Consider the following 19,084-nt stretch of genomic DNA (forward strand, 5'->3'; position numbering starts at 1 on the left):
ATTTGAGTATAGCTCTCTTGTTTCTGTAACCATAACCAATCAATATTAACTCAAAAAAGACGTAACAATTATAATTTGTGTAGCCGCTTCTGTTGCTCAGACAAACATTCAAACATGACTATTAACATTGCCTCGTTTTCAAAGTTTTGCGTGTTATTTGTCAGTTTCAGTTGTGTTTCCGAAAAATATTTGTATATCAAATTACTTAATCGATATCATGTCTTCAGATTAGCTTTAGTTTATTTGAAATATTCAAAAATTAGTCTTGCTGCAATAGACTAGGCCAGGGGCGAAAATTTTCTATGTCTTAAAAACTTTGCAACTGCATTACTCTCCATGTTTTCATCCACATATGCTTGTGAATCTATGTTCTTTAATATGCACTATATCAAGTCTGTAGCCTGATAAATGAAACCGATAGTTCGTGTACTTCTCTGAAAATTACAAACCATCAACCCAATGTAAAATCTCTATCAGCGGCAATGCAGCAGCAGTCTCACTAATATAGAATGAAAAAAGTAATCAAATCTATTTTTTGGACTGATATTTTCCCAAATAGTGAATCTGTCTGTACATGTTTAAAAGGTCAATTGTTGTGTATCATTGCTTTGAAATTAGCAAAGAATTATATTTAATTGTGGTCGGCACGCGGAAGAATTTTGTCGTTAAATTTAACCGATTTTAGCACGCGAGCCGGAAAAGGTTGCCCACCCCTGGACTAGGCTAAAATGAGCTATCAGTAAATTTGAGCAACACGTGGTTGTAACATCCGGATCTATTTTAGAAAGCCCCTGGCACTAATGCAAAAATGCAAGATTGAGGAAAACCCACCCTCGCCACTTTTCAAAATAAAAATATATATTATTAAATATCCAGTTAGGGTTAGGGCGAAGAACGATTTGAATTTCTAACGAAATCTGCATTACTAACCCTAACTGTATCATTACTAATTATTTTGAGAGTTGGCGGTAATTATTTTTATGGCGGGGACTTTGTACAAAGGATACAAACATTTTAAATGAATGCTTCAAACATGTACACGACATTACAAAGGTCAACTCTCAAAACCAGCTAAAAAACTTGTTGCGATACTAAGGCACAAAGAGAAGTTTTATGGAACCAAGGGTCGGGAATCGTTTAAAGAACTTTAGTGTCTCCAAGTAAAGATATAAAGGCGAAGTGTTAATATTTTCTGACCTTTTAACAGGTGTTTATTTACATTAGAGTTTCATGTAAACTGGTAAGACTGTAAGAGGCACGCGATGGAGCAGATACTAGGAGTATCCATCCCCTAGCTGTCATTTGAGTGGGTACTGCTGTTTTTATTGCAGATGGTACTGATCTTTTCGTATTAAAGATTTACTGGAAGCCGATTTAAGGATGTTGAAAACCAACACGCAATATTACAAAACTTACTTTCAACACGCGGTTTGAATGAATGAAAAAGCTGAAACTAGTATTCTTTAGAACAGAATACTGGTCTAATAATTCCACTGGTCTAAAGTTACAGTACATTCCCATATCACAAAATTTTCTGCGACACCTGTGGGCTCGTTAATGCCATAATTATTTAACCGTTTCGATCACGTAATGTGTTTGAGCTGAAATATACTGGGTTTTAAGTAGGAATTCTTAAACGAAATCTCGGCGGCTAAATGGTAATGCTATTGAGCAATATTGCTAGTTACTTATCGATCTTAAGATCGGTAAGTATGTTAATAGGTATTTGTCTGTTTGTTTGTTTGTCTGTTCGATGAACGCGATATCTCACGGAGGAGAGGAATTGAAATCGCAGTTTCGATCGATAAGTCTTCGGTCTCCGACTGATATTCTCGTTAGCATATTAGGAGGTTTTTAGTCTAAATGAATAATTAGTAATCCATAACACATGTGAGAAACAATCATCAATAATAAATTAAAATGATCTTCGTAATATTTAGGAACAAAATCACTATCCTTAAGGTTTCTATTCTGCGACATTACGCTAACAAATTATTGAAATAAGATTTTACGAATGCATTATTAATTAGCGCAGTGGTTCCCAATCTTTTTTGGTCGCGGCCCGCTATTGAGCTCTTTAAATATTCGCGGCACACCTATCACAAAACATGAACATCATTATTAATACATTCGTAAAATCTTATTTTAATACGTAATTTGTTAGCGTCATAACGCGGAATAGACATCTTGAAATTGTTGATTTTGTGTTTAAATATTCGAAGATTATTTCAATGTAATATTGATGATTGTTTCTCACATGTCTTACGATTACTAATTATTTATTTAGAATAAAACCTCGTAATGTGCCAACGAGCAGTATTGCTTAATAGCATTGCCATTTAGCCGCCGAGATTTCGTTTACGAATTCCTTCTTAAAACCCAATATATTTCAGCTCAAACAGATTACGTGATCGAAACGGTTAAATAATTATGGCATTAACGAGTTCACAGGTGTCGTAGTAAATTTTGTGATATGGGAATGTAATGTAACTCTAGACCAGGCTTCCAATCTATTAGGGCTCGTGGCCCACTTCCGGGGTATTTTAGCACTCATGGCCTTCCTGTTTATCATTCCAGTGGTATTTATAGTGTTATTTTGATTGCTTGATTCTTAACCTCATTATGTTCAAACAATTCATTCACAAATACATGAAAACATCATGTGAAATATCGTTATCAAAATATGAAACTAGGAAGAACTTGGAGTTTTCTTGTAACGGGAAAAGTAAAATCGGTTTTGCGCTTAGCATTGTGACCCCCGTCCAACTGCTCAGTTGCCCTCATGGAATTCTGCGATCCCCGGTTGGAAACCGCTGACCTAGACCTTCATTCATCACCAATGGTGTTCGTGTCTGTGATATATATTTATATGAATTGAACGCAGTCAGGGGAGTTGAGGGCCGAAGCCCCCATCCTTCTGAAATGCAAATCTATATCGTACATGCAAATCTAAATCGTACATAGATGCTAGATCTTTTTAGATCCCCGAGACCCTTGAAAATCCACGTTTTCCGGACCCGCTAGCTGACACGGTCTAACTTGGCAATTACAATTTTCAGAATTCCTCCTACCAGCTGAAATTTTCTGGCTACGCCCTTTGTATGAATACCACCTGTTCAGTATCTTCTTCAACAGCCATTTTACCGATGTCGTCATTTGTTCTGAGAAAAAAGGGTATTCGCGAGGGTACTATTTTCGGTTTGTCTTGACTATAATTAATTCGCATTATCAATATAAAAACCGGTTTGTTTTAGCTAAAAAATTCACTTAATATTTGTTAAGCTAATTCCTAATATAATAATATAGTAGTTGATTAAGAAAAGTACTGGGGCGGTCATAATGGCTAATTTTATTCTTCAATTCGAGGGCGTGATGACACAAATTTTTTTGTATAATGACGCAATTCTCCGCTGACTCGTGCTTTTTGCCCCGAACAAATCCAGATATAAGTAGCCACTGATATTCAACAATATCTTAAAGAATCACTCTGTAGGCGTACTTCACTGTCGCAGTTATCCAAAGAATATAAAGATCTCATTTTCATCCATCTCGTTTGGTTCATTTGGTGAAAGGATTATTGATAGCAAGTCGGGAAACTGGGATTCCGACTGCCATTGTTCAGCACCTGATTTATAGCAACTGTTTTGTTTCCGAAATTCATTTACTTTGAAAAACATTAAAAATCCTAATTTCAAACATAGGGTACCATGCAAAATTTGCTACTAGAATTTTAATATTCTGGAAGGATTGATATTGCTAGGGAATAAACGGCAATGCAATACAGATATTATGAAACACATGCACTAATACTAACTAATAATGCATTCGTAAAATCTTATTTCAATACGTAATTTGTTAGCGTCATAGCGCAGAATAGATACCTTAAGGATAGTGATTTTGTTCTCAAATATTCGAAGATGTTTTCAATCTATCATTGATGATTGTTTTTCCTGTGTTCTACGATAACTAATTATTTAGTTAGAATAAAACCTCGTAATGTGCTAACGTGCAGTATTGCTTAATAGCATTACCATTTGCGAATTCCTTCTTGAAACCCAATATATTTCAGCTCAAACAAATTAGGCGATGGCAATGGTTAAATGATTATGGCATTAACAAGCACACAGATGTCGTAGAAACTTTTGTGATATGGGAATGTAATGTAATTCTATACCAGTGGTCCCCAACCTATTAGGGCCCGTGGCCACTTCCGGGGGGTTTTCGCTCATGGCCTCCCTTACCATTCCAGTGGTATTTATAGTGTTACTTTGATTGCTTGATTTCTAACCTTATTATGTTCAAACAATTCATTCACAAATACATGAAAACATCCTGTGAAATAATCTCATCAAGCAATGAAACTAGAAAGAACTAGGAGTTTTCTTGTGAAGGGAAATGTAATATCGGGTTTGCGCCTAGCTTTGTGACCCCCGTCCAACTGCTCAGTTGCCTTCTTGGAATTATGCGGTCCCTGGTTGTAAACCACTGACCTAGACCTCATTGTGTATCATACATAACGAAGATTAGTAGCTTGAAGCGCTTTTTAGAACCTCAAGACTCTTGAGAACCCACGTTTTCCGGCCATCGGCTGGACCCACTAGAATAGCTGATATGGTCTAACTTGACAATCAGAGAAGTTTTGAACGCAATATTTTTTGTATGATGACGCAATACTCCGCTCACTCGTGCTTTTTGCCTCGAACAAATCCAGATATAAGTAGCCACTGATATTTAACTTAAAGAAATCGCTTTATAGGCGTACTTCGCTGTCGAAGATATCCAAGACAAGCGCGCATTTTAATCTATTTCGTTTGATTCATGTGGTGAAGGGACTATAGATAGGAAGCCAGGAAAAGTCCGGTTTTCAGTGAATCGTTGAACAATATAGCAACATGGTGTTGGAAAAGGCGTATGAATTTACGTCTTACTGCAAATGCCGCAAAATTGCATTACAAAAAATGTTAAAAAGTAATCCATAACACATGTGAGAAACAATCATCAATAATAGATTGAAAAGATCTTTGGGACTTTATTAACAAAGTCAACTTATTTAAGGTTTCAATGACGCGAACAAATTACCTATTGAAATAAGCTTTTACGAATGTATTATTAATTAGCGCATGTGTTTCATGATATATATCGCCTTGCCTGGTATTTTCTGGCACTGTCAGTACTTGTACAAGACCGAATTGCTAGTAGCCAATTTTATATGATACTTCGTATTTGAATCCGGTTTCTTTCCTCGTTTGATAGGAAAGTAAAATAGAATGAATTTTGGGAACAAAACGGTCGCTACAAATCAGATGCTGAACAATGGCAGTTGGAATTCCAGCGAATCCGCAACAAACAAAACGTTTATGGAAGATAATTCGACAGCGGCATCAAATCAAACATTCAACATTAGCGATGGAGATTCGAACGATTACTTGATCAATGTATTACTGGCGTTATCACAAGCAGTTGAAGCAATTCTCTGTTTACTATGCTGCTGGCTGTTAGCGAGTTTTATTTTCTACTGTATCCAGAATGGGAAATGGAAAAGCAGGCAAACGACAAGCTTTTTCAATGGAAGTCTTTTGCACATTATTTATACGATGATTCCAGTATTCCTCATTCAAAAATTTATGATAACGCAAGTATACATCTGGGCACCTCGAGGTGCAAACTCTCCATTTCTATGTAATGTAGTAGATAATGTGGCAAAGAGTTATGACTTGATTATAATATATCTTGTTTATTGCTTCTTATGGGTGAGACAAAGGGTAATTTATGATCAAAGCCCGACCACAGGAAAATGTATCAATTTTTTGAGTTGGGGAATATTTGCGACGCTTTCTTCTCATTTGCTTCTACTTATGAATATTTTAATTATATTTGATAATCAAGAGCCGATATCACAAGGATGTGTGATAGGTGAAAGCAAAATGATACACTTGTATCCTATCATGTTCTTTCCGTTTTTCTTAGCTCAGCTCAGCCTTCTTGGCTTGTTCGTCTATCCCGTTGTAAAGAATGCCATGGAATACAAATCAAAAAACCAAGGTTCAAAATGGATCATGATTTTATGCAATACAGGAACTTCGAAGCCTGGTGAAATACAAAAAACAATTCGGCGTATACTCACCTGGGCATGTGTTGCTGTTTTCACGGACATCATATTTCTTGTGGTAAATTCCCTCCTAATTCCAGAACACTTTCCTTCTTCAATTCGCGCATCAACAGCAGATACGATGCTTTTTGTCGATGTCATTTGTATACTCATGACTTTCAAAGATAGATGGCAAATATTGAGAGGTTTCTTCCAGCGGAAACAAAACAATGTTACTGACGTCCCTACCAAGTTAACTTCTCTACCACAGACAAGGCGCTTTGTGGCGGAAACAGACAAACACGTTGGTTCATGGTGTGAGGAAGCGGCATAAAGCAGCGGATTGGTTTCGAAAATTATCAGAATTATGTTAATCCTAGCTAAAACATGAATGAATATGTCACATATTGTATATATTATAAATTTTTATTGTTGTTATTTTAAATGTTGTGTATATGAATCAATAAATTCATTTTGTCTTTCCATGTCGTTTACCTTCTGTTAAGTAGTACCGCCTCTATTCTTACGTTACATAGACAAGACTTGCTGCATTTTCGTGAGCTGCAGTTTATTAACCTGATGAACCGAATATGGCGAACATGAGTGTTTTTTAGGCATTCCAAAAGGAAATCAGGCAGAGATAAGAAAGAAAAGTTGACCTTCTGCATTTTATTTTCAGGCCTACATGTTTACAAACTTTTAAAGGCATGATAATATACATTAATGATCACAAAAGTGAGTTTTATTCAAAAGCAGCGTTTTTTTCGTGTCAGGGCGCCGTGAGTTTTTTCCTTGATAATTTGGCGACGCATGAACAAAAAGTTGCAAGGGTATTACATTTTTGTGTTCATATAATTGAGTATAGCTCTCCTGTTCCTGTAACCATAACCAATCAATATCAACTCAAAAATGACGTACCAATTATAATTTGTGTAGCCGCTTCTGCTGCTCAGACAAACATGACTATTAACATTGCCTCGTTTTCATAGTTTTGCGTGGTATTTGTCAGTTTCAGTTGTGTTTCCGAAAAATATTTGTATAGTAAATTACTTTCCTAAAAATCGTTATCATGTCTTCAGAATAGCTTTAGTTTATTTGAAATATTCAAAAATTAGTCTTGCTGCAAAAGACTAGGCCAGGGGCGAAAATTTTCTATGTCCTAAAAAATTTGCAACTGCATTACACTCCATGTTTTCATCTACATATGCTTGTGAATCTATGTTCTCAGTTATGAACTATATCAAGTCTGTAGCCTGATAAATGAAACCGATAGTTCGTGTACTTCTCTGAAAATTACAAACCATCAACCCAATGTAAAATCTCTATCAGCGGCAATGCAGCAGCAGTCTCACTGATATAGAATGAAAAAAGTAATCAAATCTATTCGTTGGACTGATATTTACCCAAATAGTGAATTTGTCTGTACATGTTTAAAAGGTCAATTGTTGTGTATCATTGCTTTGAATTATATTTAATTGTGGTCGGCACGCGGAAGAATTTTGTCGTTAAACTTAACCGATTTTAGCACGCGAGCCGGAAAAGGTTGCCCACCCCTGGACTAGGCTAAAATAAGCTATCAGTAAATTTGAGCAACACGTGGATGTAACATCCGGATCTATTTTACAAAACCCCTGGCACTAATGCAAAAATGCAAGATTTAGGAAAACCCACCCTCGCTACTTTTCAAAATAAAAATATTTTTAAATATCCAGTTAGGGTTAGGGCGAGGAACGATATGAATTTCTAACGAAATCTGCATTACTAACCCTAACTGGATAATTACTAATTATTTTGAGAGTTGGCGGGAATTATTTATATGGCGGGAACTTCGTACAAAAGGTACAAACATTTTAAATGAATACTAAAACATGTACACGGCATTACAAACGTCAACTCTCAAAACCAGCTGAAAAACTTGTTGCGATACTAAGGCACAAAGAGAAGTTTTATGGGATCAAGGGTCGGGAATCGTTTAAAGAACTTTAGTGTCTCCATGTAAAGATATAAAGGCGAAGTGTTAATATTTTCTGACCTTGTAACAGGTGTTTATTTACATCAGAGCTTTATTTTCTTCAGTGTTTTTTTGTGTGTGAACCTGATGTTATACTATATTTTAAGCTTACATAATTAGTAAGATATTTCATTTAGCTTTTCTGATTTTTTTTTATTGGTCGAAAAGCAATCTTGACTGAGTAAATACATGTATAAGGTACTCTGTATTGGTAACGGATCCGTACCGGTACCTGTACAAGAGTAACCGGTAAGGTCATCGTTGCCGTTTACTGATAATGTTGAAAGCCAGCGTAAAAGACAGTAGATTCCGAACTCTAAAATTTCAAATTACATATTTGAACCTTGAGTGTCGCTGCTCGATAACCAGCTTTGGTTGCCCGCGACTTCCCTTCCCCAGCCCAGTAAATTTGTTTAATTTTTCATTGTCTCGTAGTTTGTGTTCAATTTTTTTTTGGTTGGAGAAAATTAACTTGACTTGACTTCTTGATTGCTAGAACTCCTTATTGATTTCCATTGAAAAATTCATTAAACTGGAAGCGATAGCTTGGTATTCAGCGTAGGCTGGCGTTGCATGTTGAAGATCCCGGATAAAAAGCATATCTCATTCATATCATGATAAATTCTGTGAGCATAAATAACGCAATGATACATAAATTTTTACGCATTTGTCAACAATATTTTACTTTATTTTTGAAAGATTTACTGAAAGCTGACTATTCTTGGTTTTCTATCAATAATCCTTTCATTAAATGAACCAACCCATATATGAAAATGCGCGCGTGTACACCTTCCACAGCAAAGTAAGTCTGTAGAGAGATTATTTAAGATATTGTTATATATCAGTGGCTGCTTTTATCTAGCCTTGTTTGGAACAAAAGACCAGGTTAGCGTCGTATAAAATTAGGCTGGCTACACTCTTAGTATAGGGTTATTATCATATAATCAGAGGTGTTGATTTATTTGGTAGCCATTCATATACACGTATTCCGAAATACACTTTCATCAACGATTTTCCTTGATGTGAATTTTCTCTCGCTTGTTAGATATTTTTATGCACTCAAATTTGTTAATGACCCAATTCTTGTACAATGGACAGTATTGAACATTGCCAACCGCAGAACAGGGACCACAATGCTAGGCGCAAAACTGATTGGACTTTTCTCTTCGAAGAAAACTCCCCGTTCTCTCCAGTTGATGAGGTTATTTCACAGGGTGTTTTCACCTTGTCGCGCATGAAATGTGTGAACATAATGAGGGTAAGCATTTATCAATCACAATAACCTTACAAATACCGCTGAAATGATAAACAGTGGTCCATGAGTGCTAAACGCCGTCGAGAGGGGACCACGTGATATAGAAAGTTGGGAACCACTGGTCTGAAGTTACATTATATTCTCACATCACAAAATTTTCTGCGACACCTGTGAGTTCGTTTATGCCATAAATGTTCAACCGTTTCCATCACGTAATCTGTTTGAGCTGAAATATATTGGGTTTTAAGAAGGAATTTGCAAACGAAATCTCTAAGTGGCTGAATGGTAATGCGATTGAGCAATATTGCTAGTTAGAAAATAACGAGGTTTTATTCTAAATAAATAATTAGTAATCCACAACACATGTGAGAAACAATCATCAATAATAGATTGAAAAGATCTTCGAATATTTAGGGACAAAATCCCCATATTTAAGGTGTCTATTCTGCGATATGGCGCTAACAAATTACGCATTATTAATTAGCGCAGTGGTTCCCAACCTTTTTTTGGTCTTTTTTTGGTAATGTGCTCCATAAATATTCGCGGCAAACCGATCACAAAACATGAAAAATTCCTACTCATAATGCCATTTTGCTAAAAAATAATGAAAAATTAAGAAGCTCAAATGAGAGGAATTTTACCCGTGTAAATACAACATACCCTGTATTTAGTAAAAGGTATATGGGTACATACACACATTGGTAATACGTGACGCTAATACTCATTGTTCGCTCGCCCTTCCCCGATCACGTTACGCCCTTGTTATTATCACAAGTATTCTCACTTTTACACAACTTAATTCTTTTTAGTTATAATTTAATATGTTTCTCCCATTGCCAAATCATTCAATATTGTTATTGTCGGCGAGAGCAATGAAAGAGGCAAATAAACTGTATTTCAAAATGTTGACCTTCCTAAGAATTTACTTTTCTATCGTGCCTGTTTTATTTTTGTATTTAATAGTTATTGAAAACACTGCAAAGTCATTGCGTGAATCGTGAATGTTATTTTGAATTCTACTAGTCTACTAGCCTATGACTGGGGGACACATGCGCAATTTTGCAACTTGACTCTATTCATCATTCCTGGTAACCAAACATTTGAAAAACGTAGGCAATTTACTGTATCTACGATGTCTAATCCCCAAAATAGTTTTTCTGTTTCAATAACATTATTTTTTATGTTTGAAATATATATTTCATCAATATAGCGCGCTCTGCACACCCATCGAAAATGAGACTTTACATATAAATATAAAGAATTCTTTAAATAATGCATCCTTAAAAAAAAATGCGAATGGGTCTCAGATAGCGGATATCACAAGTGCCGACTTGCCTATGCTGTAGTGTAAATTCAAATTTATAAGCGCTAAGCTAGAATCTCGAATCTACTTCGCTGACGTTGTTTTGCCTTTGTGACATCACAATAATCTTGTGATAAACAATGATAATTCATTATTACGGAACAATTGCAAGAATTTGCATGTGACATAAATCTTCATTTTTATTGGTTTTGGAATTCTTGGGATAAAATCTGATTTAACAGACAGGTGCGCAGCATTGTATAAATAACTATGACATAAAAAAAAACACTCAAAACCGCCAAAAATGACTTGCGCAATTCGGTTATTAGCATGACGATATGTATGTAATTAAAAAAAAAGGTTATATAGTGACATATTTGTAAAACTTCTTAACATTTTAAATAGTCTAAAAAAATTAACGAAACCATCGGTTCTTCCAAAGCTGTGACCCGCATGAAATATTACTGTGTTACGACTTGGGAATGCCGTAAACGTGGGGAAAATAAACGCTTTTGGTCGATGATGAGACAACGCCGCTGCATCGTATCGCCTCGTGTTATCTAATTTATTATTATTTTTTTAAATACAATCAAGCGTTTTTTTCTCAAATTGCTTCTAATGGATATTGATTCGGATAACTTTGATATTCTGAAACTTACATCCCTAGTTATCACTCCTTCCACAAGATTGAAATTCTAATATTAAAATTTGCAGGGTGAAATGGGAAAGCAGGCAAAACGACAAGCTTTTTCAATGGAAGAGTTTTGCGCATTCTTTATACGATAGTTCCAGTATTCCTCATTCAAAAATTTATGATAACGCAAGCATACATCTGGGCACCTCGAGGTGCAAACTCTCCATTTCTATGTAATGTAGTAGATAATGTGGGAAAGAGTTATGACTTGATTATAATATATCTTGTTTATCTTATGGGTGAGACAAAAATTATTTTATAATCAAAGACTGACTACAGGAAAATTTATCAATTTTTTCAAGTTGGGGAATATTTGCGATGCTTTCTTCACGTTTAATTCTTCATAAATTTTTTTATTATATTTGATCACCGAGAGCCGATATCATAAGATTGTGTGGTAATTAAAGACAATATCGGATTTTTGTATCCTAACCTGTACATTCTTTTATTCATAACCCATTCCGTCCTTCCTGGTCTGCTCGTCGTTCAAGTTGTGAAAAATACCATGGAATACAAGTCAAGAAATCAAGGCTGGAAATGGATCTTTCTTTTGTGCAATACAGGAACTTTGAAGCGCGCATTTTCATTTATCTCGGTTTGGTGAAAGAATTATTCATAGCAATCCAGGAAAAGTCAGTTTTCAGGAAATCGTCCAAACATAAAGTTAAATGGTGATGAAAAAGGCATAACAATATATGTTTCACTGCAAATGCCCCAAAATTGGGCAACACGGGATTATGCGGATTATGATTCAACACCTTTTACGTAATTTGTCCAGTATCGAAACGCTCGCGTAAATAACGTGACTCGACAGTGGACAATGATGTACACTGGGATTTAATCATTGACACGCAAAACTCGGAGTGTTCGAACTGAACATTCGCAAATACGTAGTTTTGTTATTACTTCATAAGCATATTGTTTGAATTTCTTTAAAAAAAAGAAGAATTCAATCGTGCCAGAGGCATACACTTTGCAGGTATAGTTGGTCGGAACCACTGTACAAGTTTAATAGGAACAAGGATAGCGTGCAATTTTTGATGCACTCGAACGCCCATAATTCTGAATCTATGTAATTCCACTAATAAATTTTTTTTATTTCAAATTTATAATTTAAAGTAAATTCAGAATAAATCACGCACATACTTGATTAAGCTAATTGATCAATAACACACCTTGGAGCGTCGTTTAATTTAAAGGTTCTATAAAAACTGCTTACTTAAAATTATACTAGAGAATAAATTACAATTACAAGACTCACGGATATAGCTATTTCTTTTTATTAATCATTTTTTAATTTATTTTGTAATAAAGACTCCGTAATTCAATTCAATTTTAGCGCAAATATTCTGGACCTGGAATGAGTATAGAATTGAAATAGCAAACATTTTGTTCCTCTATCTCTCTCCCTCACTCTTACACTCTATTTCTCTGTCTCCAGAAATTGATATGAAAATATTTTTGAATGAATTTCAGAAGATTTGTTTATAATATAATATTATACATTTTTAAATGTCACGTCATATTCAGAACTTCCCAATCTGTCAAAGTCGTAATGAATCGTGCGATAATGATTCAAAAAGATGTGCATTTCTTATTCATATTCACAACAGAAAAAAACTTGAGCGGTGGAGTTGTAATTTTGCTTTTGTTACATTTATTAGCATTAGCAAGGAGTAAAATGTCATCCGAGTTAAATTTGTTGTATAAGTGAAAACAATTATCGTGAAAGTTCATAGGCCTTTAAAATGAAAATGATCAATGAAAAACATGGGATTATACAAGATTATGAGTAATCAGTTACGCACTGAAATTCTCAAGGACGCGATTCAATGTTTAGGTATCTGGTATTATATCTGTTGTTATTACAGTTGTGAAGTCAATTAAGTTTTCCTCTGTTATTGTCCGATAATCTTGACAACATCATTCCTCATAACCACAGATGGGCTCGTGTTAGTTGATGAAATGTATAACTGGTGAATTTTATTCTTCAGCAACTGTTTCTCCGTTGGAGGGAGCCAAAGGTATGGCAGTTTCATTCATTGGTTCTGGAGAGTCACGATCGCTTTCATCAGTCTAGAAAAATACAAAATATTTGCATAATTGCATACTAGTAAGCATGTGTTGTTCGTTCGTCACAAAAGCAACTCGATCTGTATTCCGATCCCGATAAAAATATTCGGCTTACTGGCTAACTGATAAACATCTATATTCTATAGCGTGGAGATCTAAACATCTATAGCATGGAGAAAACTATCTTACGATCCAGTATTTGGAATCTTCAAACAGGTTGTTTTCGTCTGCTGAATCAATGAAAGGTGCCCTTAATACTAGACCAGTAAGAACACCTCCGACAATGGAAGTTCCTAAAGTCACTGCCAATCCGGCCATCTGCATGTTTGCTTGGTGCTGGAAATTTCCGTCCTTGACATTGGGATAGACGATTGCAAGCCTGCAAAAATAATAGTTTCAATGTTTTGAGTCAGTTGCAATAAAACCATTTCTTTAGGGAAAATATGTTAGACATTGATATATTAAAACAAAGTTGACCTTCGAGCGATTAACTGATAACATATCGCTCTCCGTTAAACTATCCTATCATTTCAGAATAATGAAAATAATTGTTGGATAAGACAATATAGTACTTACTCTTCAGGCGAAAAGGTCGTTGGGGACATAAATCTCGCCATAACAACGGCAATGAACGCAGACATTACTCCTGGCATTCCATGAAGATTATGAACACCGCATGTGTCATGAATATGGAACGCTCTGGCAAACGTGGGCTGTAAAGTATGAAAGTAAAAACATTAGAATTGCATTATTCAGTGAAAAGATATTTTTCAAGTGTTATTCCACACTTTTTTTTTCAAGATTACGCAATTTAATAAAAAGACGCCAACAGCACAGAGTTATTACGGTTGAAAATACTGAGTCAGTATTGCCACGCTCTGTCAACTTTACTGGGTCACGAGATAACGTTTTTTCTAGCCAGACATGTTCGTTGTCAAGACTACGTATTTTGAATTTGAGTTCACACAAAAACAACAGGACTTGTTTATTGAACATAGAAACCATCAAAACGTAAGATGACACCACGAGTTCTAATGATGAAAAAAAACAAGCTTGTGCTATAAAAATCCTTTCAATATACCATAAATTTTAATAAATCCATCAGAATGAGCAAAGATCGTGAATGCTGCGAGTATTAATATAATAATAAATTGTTGATGTGTTAAAATATCAAAAAAATCATCTTCTCATTTCCTTTGTTTGCAATCTTTGCAAAACAACATGCTCTTACTGTAGTTTACAAAATAAGGGTGCTGACGGATTTCTCATCCGCAGAACCACAGAGTATATACTAGAGATAAGTATAAGCCTTAGGTTAGTTTAGGTATTAGGCTAAGAATTTGGGTTCATAAATCAGTTTTACATAAACCTCTAGCTTCATTTGCAATTATGTGGATTAAAGATGAAAAAGCAATGGCTGCAAATACATTGCCGTTGCTTAGCTTTTGGTGAGCAGTTTTTGGAATGCGATTATGTGTTGCGGCAATACAATTAAAAAAGTTCTTCCGTCAGGAAAGTTTAATCTTGTTTAGTGTCTCATAAACCAACTCACAGTTATACTATTATGTTGTAAATTAATTTAGTAAATCCAAGCGATTTAGTTATTTTATTAACTTGCATATTGGGAACTCAACGCATGCGTAACCTTTCTTCTGAAGAGTTATTTTTAAAGTGAGATTTTAATATTTTGTTGTTGACGTGACCAGAAATTGGTACAAATATTTCAAGGTAGTTTTCAGTAATTTTCCCTGTTTTGCAATAGCTTGCGTTACCGTGACGTATTTGTATCCAGCGACGGAGATTATACCAGCGCATGTACCAATCAGCAATGCGCCCATCGGTCCTGTGGCCAAGTTTGCAACCGCTCCGGCCGCAACACCTCCTGCCAAACTTGAATTTTGCACATGAACCTAAAAATAAAAAATAAAATCGATTCAATATTGTAGATTAAAATTAAAACAATTAAACTGTACTTTTGTATGCCATTCCAACGTCAGGTAAACTTTTTTTTAAAACACATTGCCCATTGTTTATAAAATAACCAATGTCCGTGAAGTAGTGCGTCGCAGACTATACATAAAAATCCATTGGTTGTATATGCAACCCCTTGTTTGATGTATGACACACTTGGTCGGCTACATATTATATCTGATTGACCATATATAAAAGTATATAAACGTCAAATCCCCCTACAAGCTGTATAGTTGTGAAATCGAGTTTATGGCATTCTGTCTAACTGGATCATTTATTGAAGCATTGATGTATTTCAAAAACCCATGACATGTTCGATTTAATTTTAGTTGGTTATACGGATAAGATTTCAGCTTCTTACAGTTTGCAGTCTTGGAATAAGAGATAACGGTTAAATTTATACATACATTCGCCTTGTTCAAGTCAATATGAAGTTAAGTTAAAAATTTAATTTGACCAATTTATAAGCCAGCAATCTGCTCTATTAAAATATTTAAAGCAGTAAATCTGACAAATTATTTTAATTGGCCCGAGTTCGCTATATGGACTCATCCACCTGACCACTTAATTTATGTTACAACTTACCATAGACAGTTTTCCCTTTTTATCTATAATTGAAGATATGGCGAAAGAAGCGATCGTTGAAGCAACGATGGAATACAGAGTGTTCGTAACACATCGTTGGGCTACCACAGAATGGGATGCCGCCAAAGCACCGTTGAAACTCGGCCAAAAAAGCCAGAGAAACAGCGTTCCTATAGTGATGAAATAAGGAAAATAATGTTACATCGATTGAATAAATTCAGTTGCAAGTTGAAATATTGTCTCACCTATCATTGCAAACATATCTGAATGATATACTGACTCTTCTTTTTGATTGTCCACTAATCGTTTCTTCCAATGCATGACAGAGACTGCGAGGCCAAAGTAGGCACCAAATGAGTGAATGATTAAAGACCCACCAATGTCATTAATCTTGAATAAAAAAAGTAAATGGAGATGGCTTTTGTTGTGAGTACCTAACATTTATCATTCGGATAAATTGATTAAATCAGTCGTTATGCATTCAAAACACAATTGTGAGGACATTCATCATTTAATAACGTGCTATGGATGAACCCAAAAATGCAAAGGTTAACCCGAAAAATTATTTCTTTGGAAGCCTGATGTTGGACTAGAATTTGAAATAATTTTGTCCTTTACGACAAAGCATTCGTTTTTTTTTATTGATCGCACGTAATTATAACATCAATCATAAAAGTAGAACTGAATTGAATAAATTTTAATTGCAAGTCTGTAAGTTGAGTGACATGTCTGGTAAAATCATACGCGTTATATATAAGCGTGTACTATAATACTATAAATCATGATCATTCAAGTCTATACCGTAATGATGACTTATTGTTTTAAATGATCATTTTTGAATTGTTTATTTTTCTTTGATACGGTTATACATAGCAAGTCGAAGAGATTCTTTCGTTTGCATAAAATATTTTCCCCATTTTTTTTTTCATTTTTAATCCCAAAAGGGTGCCCGTAACTGTGTAAAAGTAGCATGACTATCTGGCGTAGTATTAAAGAACCTAATGTACGTGTTTATTTAAACTCAATATCCATCTAATCCTACAACACCAATAATTTCAACTCACATGCAGATGTTCAACGATGATATATTCATTCACTGCATAGACGGCTACTTCAAGCAGAGCCATAACCAATAATTGGATCGGACTCAAAACACCGAGAACTGCTCCAAATGAAATCAAAACCGCACCGGCAGCAAAATCTGCGTTCATTATCCTGAAGTTCAAAATTGTAGTTTTAACACTATACTAACTATAGCTTCAAAATTTCAGATTCGTTCAATGCCGTTATAATCTATTGCAACAAACTTAGTTTTAATAAGCGAGCAGTGACGCGATCATGACTCGAAATTGAATAAAATGAAATGCTAAATACTAAGTCTCGCCCTCAGAACTCTTGAAAATGCAGGTTTTCCACAACCCACTTATCCGCTACATCCAGAATACGAGTTAAAATATTTGTTCAATGCGATTATTTCTTAGTTTTTGTCCTTTGACTCTGAAAAGTTTCCAATTTCTACTAGGGTCGTTATGCAAAATATGAAGAAAGACACTTCACAGGGGTTTCAATTAGAAGCAGAGCTGAAAGTGAATACTAAGTAAAACAATGTAGTAGAGATAATAAATCTATATATCTCTTGAAAAATTTATTACGTTTCCACGGATAGGTGAATTTTGCTTTCTGCGGTAAGTGATCCCCTCATCAATATTGCCCATTGAATGACAAAAGCTGCCAGCAAAAGATTGAACCCGACCGCTCCGTATCCATATCTTTTAAGAAATGTCATCAAAAATCCAAAACCGACGAAGATCATCACATGTACATCTTGGAACACTGAAATATAGAAATTATCGGATAAATGCCAAAATGTCGTATGAACTAAAAATAAATATCAAATTTTATTATTGCAAAACAATATTAATATTGTTTAAATTGTTTGAAGATATGTCATGTCAGATGGGGACTGACCAAATAATAAAAGTTCAATGAATGAGAACGATTTCCTGTCGTATAATCAATATCTCTACACTATACAAGCGTTGTTAGTTGTTGTACGTGAAATTGTCCTGTTGGCCTAATTTCACTCAAATTTACGTATTTACGTTTCACGTCAACTCGTCAAAGACATCATTGACCTTGTTGTATTCAAAATTCAAGAAAAGCCTGTGAGAGCCCATTGAGTCTAACATACACTAACTTCACAGGTAGCAATTCGTCTAAAAAAAATCTACGCGTGGCAAATAGATATGTATAAAATTTTGGGGGAAATTGCTGGATATGCATGCAAAGCTGAATTAAAAATTAAATTGAGAAGCTGGACATGTTGTTTTCCAAAAACGTTACACTAACAAGATTCCATGACCGCTGTTATTGAATTGTTCGGGTTAAAGAATTGTTTTAAGCTGTTAAATATAAATCAATTGATTTTTTTAGCCTATGAAAACTGTTACAAAAAGAAAGTAATCGTACTTGGATATAAAATTTCAAATTGTCTGTTGTCTTCTGCAGAACTTTGGTTGGTTTTCGGTCCAGCTACTTCATCGTACTCAACGAAAAAACCGTACATGAAGATGAAAATAACTTGCAACAGTAGCAGAAAAATACTGAACTTCATATCCTTAATCATACTGACAAGCTTGTGTATAACCAACTATAAAATGCAACAAAATTCTCACTTTGAATCGTAGAACGTGACAGATATGATTGGAAACAAATATTTGCTCAACGGCGCAGCTGATAGCCCATTCAACAATTGATAAACCAACAAAAGATGCCGGGTCAGCAAAAAAATGTGCCAAATTAACTAGAAATGCAAAGATAGAGCGAAGCTGTTCGGCATTACTTATGGATAGCGATTCTCAAATGCGAGTAGTAAATAAGGTGCGGTTATTCTATTGCTAGTCTTTCAGCGTTATGATTTCTACATATTCCTAGTTTAGTTCAAAGTGAGTCACTTTTTATCATTTAATTAACATTATTCTATACAAACTCAATGCTTTTGTTACTTTTTATGGGCGGGTATACGAACCCTTCATTTGGGCCAATCAGATCAAACCTCCGCTATATAGTATAAAGCGTGCAATATCATGATTGGTATGTTGCTG

General features: G+C 35.0%; 1 protein-coding gene across 1 annotated transcript; it reads right to left on the bottom strand.

Moving 5' to 3' along the window:
• Positions 1 to 12,427: 12,427 nt before the first annotated feature.
• On the bottom strand, positions 12,428 to 18,662 carry LOC120335876 (ammonium transporter Rh type A-like). Its single transcript, XM_039403497.2, has 9 exons — positions 18,450 to 18,662; positions 17,633 to 17,813; positions 17,045 to 17,195; positions 16,226 to 16,370; positions 15,981 to 16,150; positions 15,197 to 15,334; positions 14,001 to 14,137; positions 13,614 to 13,803; positions 12,428 to 13,427 (listed from the first exon to the last, which is right to left on the bottom strand). Exons 1-9 carry the CDS (start codon positions 18,604 to 18,606, stop codon positions 13,335 to 13,337), a joined length of 1,362 nt encoding a protein of 453 aa, XP_039259431.2. The 5' UTR covers positions 18,607 to 18,662; the 3' UTR covers positions 12,428 to 13,334.
• Between the last annotated feature and the right edge of the window lie 422 nt (positions 18,663 to 19,084).

This window comes from Styela clava, chromosome 2 (genome assembly GCF_964204865.1).
Source record: "Styela clava chromosome 2, kaStyClav1.hap1.2, whole genome shotgun sequence".
In the NCBI taxonomy this organism is placed as follows: Eukaryota; Metazoa; Chordata; class Ascidiacea; order Stolidobranchia; family Styelidae; genus Styela; species Styela clava.

Bases quoted from the DNA above. Each gene is read 5' to 3' on its own strand.
- LOC120335876 (XM_039403497.2), bottom strand. From the start codon at position 18,606: ATGATTAAGGATATGAAGTTCAGTATTTTTCTGCTACTGTTGCAAGTT. The intron at 14,138-15,196 runs GTAACGCAAGCT...CATACTTTACAG, and splicing joins CTGGATACAAATACGTCACG to CCCACGTTTGCCAGAGCGTT. The intron at 13,428-13,613 runs GTAAGATAGTTT...GTATTTTTCTAG, and splicing joins AAGATTCCAAATACTGGATC to ACTGATGAAAGCGATCGTGA.